Here is a 13,905-nt window from a genome sequence, read left to right as displayed (position 1 = left end):
AACACTTTCAGAAATATAGATTTTACCTAAGCTAATGTTTATAATGTTATTTCATCATATCATTAATGAATCTGCAAATCTTGTTTTCTATACAGACAATGACAATTCAATTAGATTGTTTAGAGTATATAGTAGACTATTATTATACAAGATAAGAATACATTATTAATCAATATTTTATGCTTATTTATTGCTCAATCGCAAAGCCAGCAAAGAGGGTCAAAAATTACTGTCTAAGAGGGTTTCTCTCAACTTTATTTTGAGAGTTGGTCTTTTGAATAGTAAGCCAAAGCTGGAAGTAGATTACAAGTGCTCTTTAGACTTGTGTATGAATATATTTTCTTGATTGGGACAAAAAGCCACATTTATCTATGGCACCAGAAATATAATTCATTCAACCAAGAAGTGTTAAAAGATGCACAAACCAAAATAATGTGTATAAGTCACAATGCACGGATTACTTAATTTTGCAAAGTTAGATATCAGAAAACTGACCATACTCCTAGTTTATTCTATATTATTATTTTTAGAAATTTTTAAGTTGAACTGTACGGAATTGGCTAAAAACTCATTACGACTCTCAAAAATATAAGTTGAGAGCAAATATTACAGCCAAACTATGTAAACATATATATTTTAATTCCTATAAATGTAGCTAACTTTTTATTAAGTCTTCAATAAATTTGGAAACCTTTTAGAAAATTATATTGCTTTTTGTAATTTTTTACAAGGCAAACTCAAACTTTTGATTCAGGAGCGAACATAAAATTAAAAATACGAATTTATTTAGTAAAAATATAATAATTCTTGTGAAACAACTCATTTTATTCAAATTTCAAAATGTATAAAGAATAGTAAATAATGACGATAATTGATGTTTTGAATTTTGCAAAAAAACTGACACTTTGGTAATTTGGTAAACTTTCACTAATTTTGAAATTTTACATTTATTAGATACAAACTAAATACTTTTTATTTTTAACAAATATAAGACTGTTCTATCTTTTGTAAAATTTTACAGACAATATTTTTTTTAACGTAAACTAGGAATTTTAGTTCAACAACAAACATTTTTCTCTCTACACATAACAAGTGTTTCCAAACGGTTATGAAAAATTATAATTGTGAAATAATATGAGAAGACATTTCCTCGTGAATAAAATAGTACCTACGCAAAATGGGTGAAGTAAGGATGATGAAGATGAGGTATGAAAAACATACTGTTTATGATTTTTTGTAATATACCTTGCAATGGCACCAAAAATGCCTTGGCAGTAAAAGGTTTACCGTTACCAGTTAGTTAAATAATAGTTTATGTGACTAAGTAAACAAACATAATTAATGTTAATCGTGAACATGCAACCAGCATTTATATTTAAAGAAATTTCACTGTTTTCACTAAGAACTCCTAAAATAGAAGAAAGTAATAAAAGAAGGAGAAGAAGATGTGAGAGGAAATGTTGCTAGGTTATTGTCTGGAGTAAGTGGTTCTACCTGTACATACAATCTCTCCACTTCTAAATTGTGAGAAAAGAGAATCAGAAATATACACTGAAGGAATAACTACTAAATCTACTGCAGAACCATCCTACTTCTTAAGGTAAAAAGGAAATGCCACTAAAACTTTTGTGAATGAAATGTTCATTCAATTAATTTAACTATATTTTATTTACAATTAATTGCCTCCAGTAAACATCTGACATGAAAAGATAATTTAGCATAACAATTGAAACATTACTATAAGTTACATGATGGGCCAAATAAAATTGAAATAAATAAAAAGTATTACTGATCTTAACAACAGTTAAAAAGTCACATAGCAAACCAAATTCAAACAGATTGGTAAGTCTGGTGTAAGAGTCAGTGTCTTGGAGAGTCTTGGAATAAGGTTAGAGAGTTTTAGCATTTGAGGGAGTTTGTTATGAAGTTTCAAACTCTGACTTTATACAAAGGTAATTGGTGGCCTGGATGTTGCATATTCTTGTGTCTAAGCTGGCATATATTTTAATTTATCACTGTGAAATTTATGACTGATTTTATTTGTTTAAGATAGATAATTTAATTCATGTATAAGGAGGCCAGTACTACAATATTAAAATCTATGAAATACTGTTATCATAATTGTATATTTCTCAACTGTAACATTATTCAAATAACTTTCATTTATTTTTAAAATAAAAACTTTTGTAACAGATCACTGAATTTCCACAAATATATTGTATTTATATGCAGTGTTTTTTTAAATTACTAGTTTACTGTTATACACAAATATAGTGGTTTGAACTAAATTACAAAATTATGTTTCATTGAACTTATTTAACATTTTGTTTTATTTCCTTAGAAATTAGTCATTTTCTCCTGATACTGTAACTACCAGTATGCAATTAATTTCCAAGTATTTTTAGTAACAATACATAGTATGTATCTATATAAGAAATTAATTTTTAAACATTAAGCATTAATGTACCTATGTTTGTACATTTTATAAATTTGTTCTCTAAACTTCACTAATGAAGTAAACCTGCATAGTAACACTCTCTGAATTTCAACATTACAACATTTTGTACAATGAATACATCACATTTCATAAATGCATAATCATTACCAAAGTCAGTTAAATACCTATAACGGATACAAGAGAAAAACTACTTTTTAGTTGACTTATGGACAAACATGTTATTTTTATTAATACATTTTTATTTCTCTATATACATTTGTTTACTTTTATATTTTTATTTATTTGTGTCATGTCATTCTAAGAAACAAACTGATACAGTTTCTCTTATATTACAAAGTAACAGATTCAATAAATAGATCTGATTAGATATATGATTATTGAAAATAAGCATTCATACTCTCAATTAAATAAATGTGGATGAACAGGCGGCCGTTATTAATGTTACTAAAAAGGCATATCTGCAAGTTATAATAAATGTTTTAGACCAAAGTTATATAAAAAGCTATGACAAAATTCAAACATGATTGTATTAATTTGTTACCTGATACACTTAAGAAACTATACAATAAATGATTCTTTTAGTCTTTGGATTGCTATTCAATTCTTTCAATAATTATATCCTAATACAAGGTAGATCGAAAACTCAAAATCATTATAAAAATGTTTCACATCTTCTGTATGATGGTAAGTTTGATCACATTAAATTTTAAGACTGTTTTGTTGACTTACAGCTAATACTTTTTATTCTTTTTTATATATTAGCTTAATGACATACATTTAGGATTTTTTAAATTATTCTGTATTAATAAATACAAGTAAAACTTTATATAATTTATTATCTTGTTGTTATTATAAGTCTAAATAAGGCATTTGGACTTAAGAATCATGATTCATGTCTTTCAGTGATAAATTTACAAAAGTTATACATTCAAGTATGTGTTATGAGTCACGAAGGACAAGCCCAAGAAACAAGTGATACAGTGAGTATGTGTTTACCCTAATTTAAATAATAACTATACAGTAATATTTTTGAAGTATTAGTAAATACCTGCTTTATATCTAGATTTTAATCTACAGGCATTGAGATGACTCAAGCAAGTATAAATTCAGGCGAAGAACAGAATCTCAGTGATGAACCAAATTTGGAGTATGGTCAGGATACATTAGATAAATCAAGTTGTACACATGAAAAAAGCACTAAACGATCTGTAGGAACTCGAAGAACAAGAAAACCTCGGAACACATTCTCTACCACCTTACATCCTCGACTTGACATTATACCAAAGTTAATGATGTTTGAAGCAGGTCAGATAATATTGGATTTTGCAAAACTCATTATAATATAACAATTTTTTAATAATTAACGTTATAATTATTAATAATTAGTGGTATTAGCTATTGAAATGTAAATGCTATACAATCATTACTGTGAAGGAAACAGGATTTTTCTGGACATTTGCCATCGATGGCAAATGTCCGGAAAAATCCTGTTTCCTTCACAATCCTTCCATCGTCAAAAATAACCTTCAAACAAACAATCACTACTGTTTTTGTTTATTGTATGTGAAGTGATATGATGCAAAGATAATAAATTTTATATTGTAAATGTCAATAAAAAACATTTAAGTAGAGCACATCAATTGAATGCACCATTTTTACAGAATCAGATTTATAATTATCAGTTGCATTTTTTTAATTACACTTTAAACGCAGTTGCCAGATTTTGTTGTGCCATTTGTAGCAGTTTATATTCTAATCCTCTTGCATAGTTAACTGTTGAATAAAACATTGTTTTAATTTCAATCATCCCAGGTTTAAAGGCACTCTAGTTAAAAATAAAATATTAAATTTCAAATAATTTTGAATTGTAAATATTTTTTAAATTCTAATATCATTGGCTCAAAGTCTCTATTTATTAGTCTATGATCTTAAAAATAAAAAATATGCATATCACATTAACATTGATTTTGATACGTAATACATATTTAATGATTTATATAGCACTGTAAAATCTATAGTGTAATAAATATTAAATTTTAAAATTAGTTCAAATTCACTGTTATAATTGTTAAGTACTTCAGTACAATTAAATTATACAGACAATTTCCAGTCCAAACTAATTCAGCTAATCTTATAGCATAAGTCCAAACTTAATTTGATAAAAATTAAAATGTAAGATTTTTTAAATTATACTTTTGTCACACTTTACCCCTATTAAACTTTGTTCAATTGGAATTCTTTTACTCCTTAGTTCTTGTTAGATTATGCTGATTGCATTGTAATACTGTGTGCTAGTGCTCTAAAGAACAGATTCATTACTAGAAATTATCATTAAAATTGTAATTATATTTATTCAGTTTCTTATATTTTTTCTACTTTCTTTCAGCAATCATATTGTTGCAAATTTGAAAAATAAACAACAATAGCATATGGTATTAATTTTGACATGTATTCAATAATTTATGGCCCTTTAAATACTTAAAATTGTGATTCTGAGTTGGTCTCTATTAATTTTAAATGTAAACTTCCTAAAATATCATGTTAGGTACCTTTCAATTTAGTTTTTTTTAATGTATATTAATGTTGCCTGTTTATTTTTGATCCATCACGATCTCATTTCACAGGTCTGTGTATATATAACTTGTACTTTTTTTCATTACTTTCACTGGAACAAACAGTAATTTTAGAGTTATTTGTAAAATGAAACTTTTTGTTTGTTCTAGACAGAGTGCTGTGGCCTTTTTTCTATGAATCTGAAGTAGTACTTCCCTATGATTTAATACAGTAAGCTTTAATATTTTCTATACAAATAAAATACAATTTTAATATAAGGTTTAAAATAAGAACTTTGGATGCACAATTGTATATTTCTAAAATATTTCTTTATGATAAATCTGTTAAATCATTAATAATACATTTTATTTCACTCATAATGCATAAAAAAGGCAATGTTGATTTTTGGTTAGGGGATTTTACACTGTAAAATAATATACAAGTTTTTACACTCGCACCCATTTGAAAATGCTTGGCAGTTTACCTTTAGTTCGGTCCACCACATTGTTTTTACAAAATCTTTAAAATTATGTTTAGTAACAGTAGTTTTAAAATATTCCATGATACGTTTATATATTTTAAGTTGTGGCTAACATGTAATTTTCAAAATTCTCAGCTCATTTCTAGCTGGAATCGAATGTTATGCCACAGGAACTTGTAGTCAGTTGGTTTAAGCACTGGATTTACTCATTTTTAAATTGTACAGTATAAGAAACTTTACAATGTACATGAAAGTTCATTATGTTTTTATTCTCATAGTACACTTTGAGAAATTTTTTTATATATTCATTACCTATAATCTGAAAACCAAAATACACAGTTTGAATATATGTACTGTATTTGTAATGGTATACAGCTCTTATATTGCTTTGACTTCAACCAAATCTAGTATTAGTGGTACCAGGTGGCATCCAAAAATCTTCTCTGGAGGGTGTCAGTAACATCGGAGAGTTGGGGTTATGGACAATCCACCCATACTAGTAGGGGAATCCAGGGGTTCACCTTCGGGAAATTTTTGAAATACTAGGTCCTAAAATCGTTAAATATTGTGCTTCTGAACTAATAAAAGGAGGGCAAAGAACAGGTCAGAGAGTATAACATATACAGTAAAACCAATCTACTACCAATCACCAGGGGAAGCTTGTACAGGGTTAATTCAAATCTGCTGTAACAAATACAGTTTATATGGAGTGTGTTTAATTAAAATATTAACAAAATATTGAACAAAATATTTAAGTTTGAATCATAAATCAAGACCAAAGCTAAATCTTGATGTTTACTTTCAAATCAAAAAGTATAGATATCTGAGTTTGAAAGCTGACCAAAAATTAATAGAGCTACAATATGCGGGAGTTATATTCAAATTTAATTTCTGTGTTTCCACAAATCAATCGGTTTACTAACAATAACTTCCTGTTTTTATATCAATAACAATGAAAAAGACCAGTTTTTGGTGATTTCCAACAAAACTCCAACTGTGAAAATTCAAACTTGTGACCCCATTAAGACCAAATTTTTATACAATATAGATACATGTGTGTTTGATTATGTAATTTTAAGAATAGCATGGAACATTTTTTTATTAAATTACCAGCTTAACTTTTATTCTTGACTGTGTGGTCCATAAATTCACCATTAATCACTTTATAAGCTCTTAGTCACTACCTTGAGTGTTTAATTTTGTAAATCACTAATTAAAACATTCACCGAAACTAGTACCTGTTCATTTTAAAATACAATCGCCAGACTGCCCAGGGCTGTGTTGCCTCGTAGTGACAACAAATGACAGCAAACTAACATTCTACAGAACTACTTAGAGATCAGCAACTCACTCACTACTATGACAACTGATCACGTCGGGACTACTGATAAAGATACTTTTTGCACCGGTTATTCATCTGCACAAAGAGCACAAGTTACCATAAACCAAAAGTACCCGGTACATGTTACCGTTTCAGATACTTTTATAATACAGATACTTTACACGGTTACCGCCATTCTTGGTGCAAAGTATTCAGACTAGTTTAGCAGTAACGGTAATTGGAACTTGTACCTGTACCATTTTAGGAGCACTCTATAACGTGTGATTCTAAATCAGTATGACTACATTGCATGGTTACTGTCGTTCCTGGTACAAAGTGCTCGGACTCTTAGTAGTAACAGTAACTGGAATCGTGTCAGTGAATATCATACATAGTGCACTCAATTATGCACTTAATGAGACAGTGAGAATACCTCTTCACCTGGATTGCACTATATTTTGTAGTATGGGTGTCTCTGATGTCAAACTAATACGGGGGGGATTTCATTTTGAGTTTCTTCGTTCCCGACTATTTTTAGATCCCTTCACACGAAAACATGAGATTCCAGATTTTAGGAGTCAACTCTGCAACAGCATCGGATTTCAGATGTGGCACTTAAGAGGATGGTGAACCGGAGCTAAACTCAACATTCGCATTGAATCAGCCCTTCTCACCATAGCTGCGTTATGTGTAGTGACTGGAACTTATACCTGTACCGTTTTAGAAGCACTATGAGTCTAGATCAGTACGAGTACATTTCGTACTTGGTTACTGAGGCACTGGGTGCAGGTAGCAGCCATGTAGAAATAGTAAGAACTAACTCACTTTCGCTGTTGAATTATTATATGTGCAGTATTTCGTATATTAAAATAGTTATAATATTTAAATGTATTTATTTTATTGTGATTTATTTCAAAGTTCCGACATAAATGTTACTTTTAGTCAAAAATAGACTATTAGACAATCTATTATTTTGAAATACTAAAATGCTCTTGGGGGACAGTTCCTATTCATGCCCCTTCCTCCACCCCCCCCCCCCGATTTTGCTGTGCTCCTGAGTGGCTCGTCTTAAATCTATAAGTGGGAAAATATCTTAACCAAGAATCTTGCCAAAATCAAATTCTGAGGTTCCTTAGAAATGGTGGTATTAAAACAACGAATGCCCCTGTTAATGTATTGTTGGTAAATTGTTAACAAACTAGATTATTTTAAAGGTAGTAATACTCACCTGCATATTTCAGACCAACAGCATGGCCTCTTCCAGAACGCAAGGGTCATCGCTGGTGGACAGGCAATTTTGGGTAAATTTTATTTCAAATCGTAGAGTATAAATTATTTGTTGTGATAATGTAGTTACATACCCCTAGTGTTGTGTTTTTTATTAAGTGCATGTTTTAGAGTTGGCACACAACATGGTGGTTGTGATTTCTGACTTATGCGTGTCACAATGCTCTGGTATGAATTTGTTTATTTTAACCTAGTTTGTAATTATGTGAAGAAGAGAGATCGGATTTCATATCTCGAAAAATAGTGTTACTGATTTTTTGTACCAATGAATGATGGCAAATGTCTGGAAAAATGCTGTTTCCTTCATGTAGTTACATAAGCAACAAAAATTGTGTTGCGTGTAATACTTGTAAAAGTCACCAAATACTAGTAATAAAGTTTTAAACAAAAATAAATTTGTTGAAACAGAAATAACATCAAAGATATTTTGTAATTGCGCATATAATTTAATGTAATTGAATACAATATTGAAATCTGATGAATTTAAAATAATTTTACAAACACATTTATTGATTACTACTAAACCAAGCTTATATTTTTTGTTTAGAGACCACCATTAGAGTGGGTATATTAATACGTTTTGTACCGTAATATTTGTATAAATTAACCGTCCAAACTAATAATGCCCCTTCAGTTTGAGATTACATCCATGTATGGAATCTACCTTTCTTTTATTGAACAGGGGTGCTTAAGCAAGAACATTTAATATGGAAATGTAATTTTAATGTATTTTTAACAATGTATTATTGGTAATTTATAACTTTTGAATATTGCTTCTCTATCAACTCTCTCAATTTTCAAAGTTGACGCTTTACAATTTGCAACACAGATACAATATATATTAAAAATTTTTACTACTTTTCTTTGCAGGGGCAGAGAGCTTGTCGATAACAATGGGAAGTGTTTACAGTTAAATTACGAGGCACTTGTTTTATTTCTAAAACTGCGGCACAGAGGCATTCAACTGGCTCTGACTGTGACAGTAAACAACAGCAGTAACATTATAGGAATAAAACATTTGGTGAGACTGTTTGAGTATGAAGATATATTCAACTACAGTGAAATAGATGAGGGCTCTGCTTTGGAACACGTTCGGCTGTAAGTTGTGGGGTACTTGCTGGTGGGAGATTTACATTTTGTTAACATTACTAAATTACTATTGTGCTTCTCAGAAAATGATTACTATCTGTTATGAAATAGATTAGATATCTGGAACATTGAGATGATGAGCTTTAACAATTTATTCCTAAGTTGTTTAGCAAATCACATCAGTATATCACGTTAAAAAGTACAACACTTTAAGTACAGACATAGGGCAGGGTGTGAATCACTGTCTTGGCTCCATGCTCCCATCCAAGTGCATGATGATTATTGTAGATCGTCCTGATGTTGGTCACAATGATGTATCCAACAAAATAATTATTTTGGGCCCGAACTCATCATGTCACATTCACTTGAAGGAGAGGCATTAGTTCAGCTTCGTATTTTTAAATATTATTGTTAAAAATACCGAAAGTTGGGAAATTTTTGGTTAAAATTAATAAATATATTAATTTATTTTATCTAAAAAATGTCTTGCCATTATAGGATGTCATTCTTGTCATCTTAATAGCTTACATTAAATTACACCCCTATCTGTAATGATATGATAAACAATGGGAACATATTACCACATTCACTATTGTGAATTTTATTGATTTTTCTTTCCCTCAGTTAAAACTATCTTGATAAAGCTTCCAGGCATCACAGTTTGATGAATGAGGAAGTCACCACCATGCCACACCACTAAACTAATCAAATGTATTTCAGGGGAGTTCACCCAAATTTAGAATTAAGTGAAAGAAAATGATACAAATTTATTACTTCTAAATCCATGTTTATTTAAATTTTTAAATCTTAAAATTGAGAAAATATACAATGTGATTTAACACTAAAGTAATTGATAAAGGTAGACCTTTGTTAGAAAATATTACTATTTTTCTCAAACAGTTTGGTGAAAAATCCGGCCTCCTCCTGAATATGCCATTATTTCGTTCAATATTTTGTGCAGTAAATCTCTTACTTTAGTTGAATGAATTAAAAGGAAATCAGTAATTGAGTGTATCAATAATCAGATTGTACTACTCCTTTTCTCTCTTATATTCATCCGCCATCCATTTGTCTTTGTTCATGTTGCTAGAAATCTTAAGTATTTGTTTTAAAATAATTTTATAACTGTTGATAAAAATCATTTTAAAGTTAATAATTTATGTGTGATACTTTTCTGAATAAACAACCAATCCAATAATTCAGAAATTTATCTGTATGTACATCTTGGTGTAGTGAATATCCTGCATGTAGCACGTATCTTCACAATCGAGTTTATAGATGATGTAAACCTATTAATTTCCATAAAAGTTCTGTATATAAAGTTCTGTTCATAGAATATTCAACCAAATTTGTGTCCTTGCTCAATAGCTAAAAAATACTTAAAACTTAAAAATGTCACAGACTCTAGTATAATTAAAGGGTAAAGAGATTAGCACACAATATGCAAACAAGCTTTGCTGCTCAACAGAGACCACTGAGCAACCTTATCCTTGGCAGCAGTCCAAAGCCAATGGTGATAATTTGGAAGTCATCTTAAGGCCTCTGGTCCCTGATTAAGTGTTAAAGAGAACTTCTTAACTTCAACTTTGTCTGGTTTAACTTTCAACTAAAGCCTCCTCAAACTTGTAACATGAGTTATGAAAATATAAGTTTAATTTTGAAAATAAAATAACAATCTGTAGAGGGTGTTCGTTTTCTTTTGAAATGATTTTTTGTTGTTGTTTATTTTATGAATCTAAAGGGGAGAGAATTTAATTAAGAGAGAGATAATATAGGTGGCAACTCAAAATTTTCAATAGCATTTAAAACAGTTCATTCGAATCATGCCTCTGCATAAAATAGCAAATTAATAAACCTGAATTTTGTACCTTTGTGCAAATCGAATAAACATATAAGTTCTTTATTTTGAAGTTTTTGGTTTGAACATTATTACAATACTTTGGGATTTCTTTATTAGGCAACCTAACATTTGAGTTGAAATCTTTTTTTTTTGTTTGACTTTTTTACTAACAACACTTTCTGACTTATTAGGGAGGAAAGCTTTCAAAACTGAAGCTCACAGAAATGTTTTGCCTTAATAAAAAACAGTAGTTGGTTTTATACTCTTATTTTTATCTCTGTATTTATGATTTTCCAAAATGTAGCTTACATTTTTGAAGGAGAATTTTTAGCTTGACATTTAGTGGTATTGCAATCATTATAAAAGTACTAAATTAAATGTAGTAATCGTTTGTAAAAGGAGAGCTCTTTAATATTCACAACAAACAAAAAATTTTAAATAGCAGTTATTTTGGATGAAAAAGACATAAAGGATTTTGTAAATGATACTTGGTTTTATTTTCCTTCATTTAACAGGTCATAAGTTGAGAGCTGCCATTTTGTAGGTTTGGGAGTCAGTCCCTAATACAAATTTGGAAACAGGGACTTTTAAAATACATACAAAATGTATAATTTATAACAAAGATCACCTAAATATGTTTGTACTTTTATCACTATTAAAGAAGTTAAGAGAGGAGGGTTACTTTATTTTCACCTGCATTTTTTATATTTTTATAAACCAAAATAATGTTGATTTATTGTAGATTGATTACTTTTTGAAGAAGTTATTTTTGAAGAAAATGCTGAATGACTAGTTCCAGTAGGCCGAACATATAAAACAACAAGATTTAATTCCTTTTCATAAAAAAATAATACAGTAGATAAATAAACATTACATTTACAGTTTGTCTATATATAGGGATACTACACATATATAAATATACTAAACTTTATTTTCAGTTTGTTTACTTTCATTAACCATCCACAATATATAATGATATATTTTTAGGATAAAAGAACAGTCGGGTCTAGAATTCAGAGATATGGTTTATTTTGGAATAAATAAAACCGTTCTAGATGATCTTCACAAAGAGTTAAAAGTAATCACTGTACATATAAACCCTGCAAAAGGACTCGGTGAAGAGGATGTACAAGAAGGTGCTCGTTTGTATGCCATTCGACCACATGTGCCCAGGGCCTCAGAAATACCTTTGACAGTTGGTAAAATTGTGTCAGATGAGGAAGCTGCTAATATCTATGAAGATGAAGTTATGAAAATGTTTGTTCAAAAATCTGAGGAATCAGCATCAAGAAACATGACATATGATATTTCTGAGTCTGATGAAAAATGAAATATTTATGAAATGAAAATATATAGCTATTTCTGCATACTAGTTTGTTTAAAAATGTAAAAGTTTTAAAATATTTTGGTAGTTATATAAAGCTGTTTAATTTTAGTCTTATTTGAATAAATAATTATTTTTATTGCATGTTAATTACTTTTTTAAATCACATATTTAAACATTTATAATTAGTAAGTATTCAAGAATGGCGATCAATTAATCATCTCAAGCATCTCTATGATAAATGTTCTAGATTTGAACCATAGATGGTGTGAAAGATTAATTAAACTTATGATGCATTGAGTAATTACAAGGATATGCCTACTTATGAAGTGTTCAGATGCAGGATGTAATCATTACAGGTAGTAGGTAATGTAATCATGAATTTAGAGTATATTAAGAACTATCTTGGAAAGAGAAATAAAGAATGAAAGACTGGAGATTTGCAGACAAGTGATAAGAGGTGATAACTCATCGTGGCAAGGCTGATAGGTCAGGAGCCTATAAATTACAAACCTAAGTCAGAATGGATATTGTTACACACACCCCCTCCAAGTAGAAGGAACACACCTTGGTTCATCTTGATTGTTATTTGTTAGGAGATAGCCAAGGAATTCCTAAATAACAGAAATATGTTGTTTATTTATCAATGTATTGGTCGTCTATGCCGTCTAATTAGCACCCTAACTACAATTAAATTTGAAACTACTCTACATGAACAAAGAAATTCACAATTGGCTGCTCAGCATGTTTGTTCTAACAAGAGTTTTCGGTATTCAGCCTCATCATAGTTCTCATCTCCACAGTTGGATCGCCGCTAGGGTTCGTCAGTCATCTGGAGTAGTTGTCCGCCGTCTGCGGAGTGATAACAATCAAATAGTGATAGTCAAAACAGCTGAGTGAACCTTCCCCACTTCAGCATCGTGCTTGCTTGGAAGGAGAGTTTCAAGAAAAGGGAATTTTGAGATATATATCAAGAACTTAATTCTTGTGTAAACAATAATTCGACGAATCAGGAAAAATATTTTGTTAGTTATGATAACGACCGTATACACCTTAGAACTATAGCTTTATATTATTTATTCCTATGCTTCTATGGGTTTTCGTATAGTATTTAGTAATAATCAGTAAGTATATTTTTGGTTATTTAATTTGAAGGTATATAAATAGTATTTCTCAATAATAAAAGAAAACGGAATTGTGGAGATGCTTCCAATTAACTCCATTCAATCAAAGAAATAATAACTTTATACGGTATATGAATTGGCACTTGACAAAATGTTCTAACCAAGGCTAAAAAAGCTGCAGCTCTACTTATTACTGGAGTTTAATTTTTACTTGCATACTATAATAATATTCTGTGATGTCGAACAGCTGTTAACGAACGATGTTGTCGTAGCGCCAATATCTGAGTGGAAACAAGACCATTCATACCTTAACTCCTCACTGATGTTAGTATAAGGACCAATAAACCAAGGTGGCTGAAAGAACCAGCTAGCGTGAACTAGAGCACGTGGTATAGTTAATGTCAAGCAAACGTTATGGTTACTAAAAC

At 29.8% G+C, this 13,905-nt stretch overlaps 1 protein-coding gene across 1 annotated transcript; it reads left to right on the top strand.

Moving 5' to 3' along the window:
- The first annotated feature begins 2,252 nt into the window (after positions 1-2,252).
- LOC124363010 lies at positions 2,253-12,497 on the top strand. Its single transcript, XM_046818066.1, has 6 exons — positions 2,253-3,142; positions 3,536-3,763; positions 5,182-5,242; positions 8,055-8,114; positions 8,971-9,198; positions 12,017-12,497. Exons 1-6 carry the CDS (start codon positions 3,028-3,030, stop codon positions 12,357-12,359), a joined length of 1,035 nt encoding a protein of 344 aa, XP_046674022.1. The 5' UTR covers positions 2,253-3,027; the 3' UTR covers positions 12,360-12,497.
- The last annotated feature ends 1,408 nt before the right edge of the window (positions 12,498-13,905 follow it).

The sequence above is a fragment of the Homalodisca vitripennis genome, chromosome 1 (genome assembly GCF_021130785.1).
Source record: "Homalodisca vitripennis isolate AUS2020 chromosome 1, UT_GWSS_2.1, whole genome shotgun sequence".
NCBI lineage: Eukaryota > Metazoa > Arthropoda > Insecta > Hemiptera > Cicadellidae > Homalodisca > Homalodisca vitripennis.
The sequence above is the reverse complement of the archived record's forward strand: the minus strand, read 5'-3'. Positions and strand labels throughout refer to the sequence as shown.

Bases quoted from the DNA above. Each gene is read 5' to 3' on its own strand.
- LOC124363010 (XM_046818066.1), top strand. From the start codon at position 3,028: ATGATTCTTTTAGTCTTTGGATTGCTATTCAATTCTTTCAATAATTAT. The intron at 5,243-8,054 runs GTAAGCTTTAAT...TGCATATTTCAG, and splicing joins CTTCCCTATGATTTAATACA to ACCAACAGCATGGCCTCTTC. The intron at 9,199-12,016 runs GTAAGTTGTGGG...ATATATTTTTAG, and splicing joins GCTTTGGAACACGTTCGGCT to GATAAAAGAACAGTCGGGTC.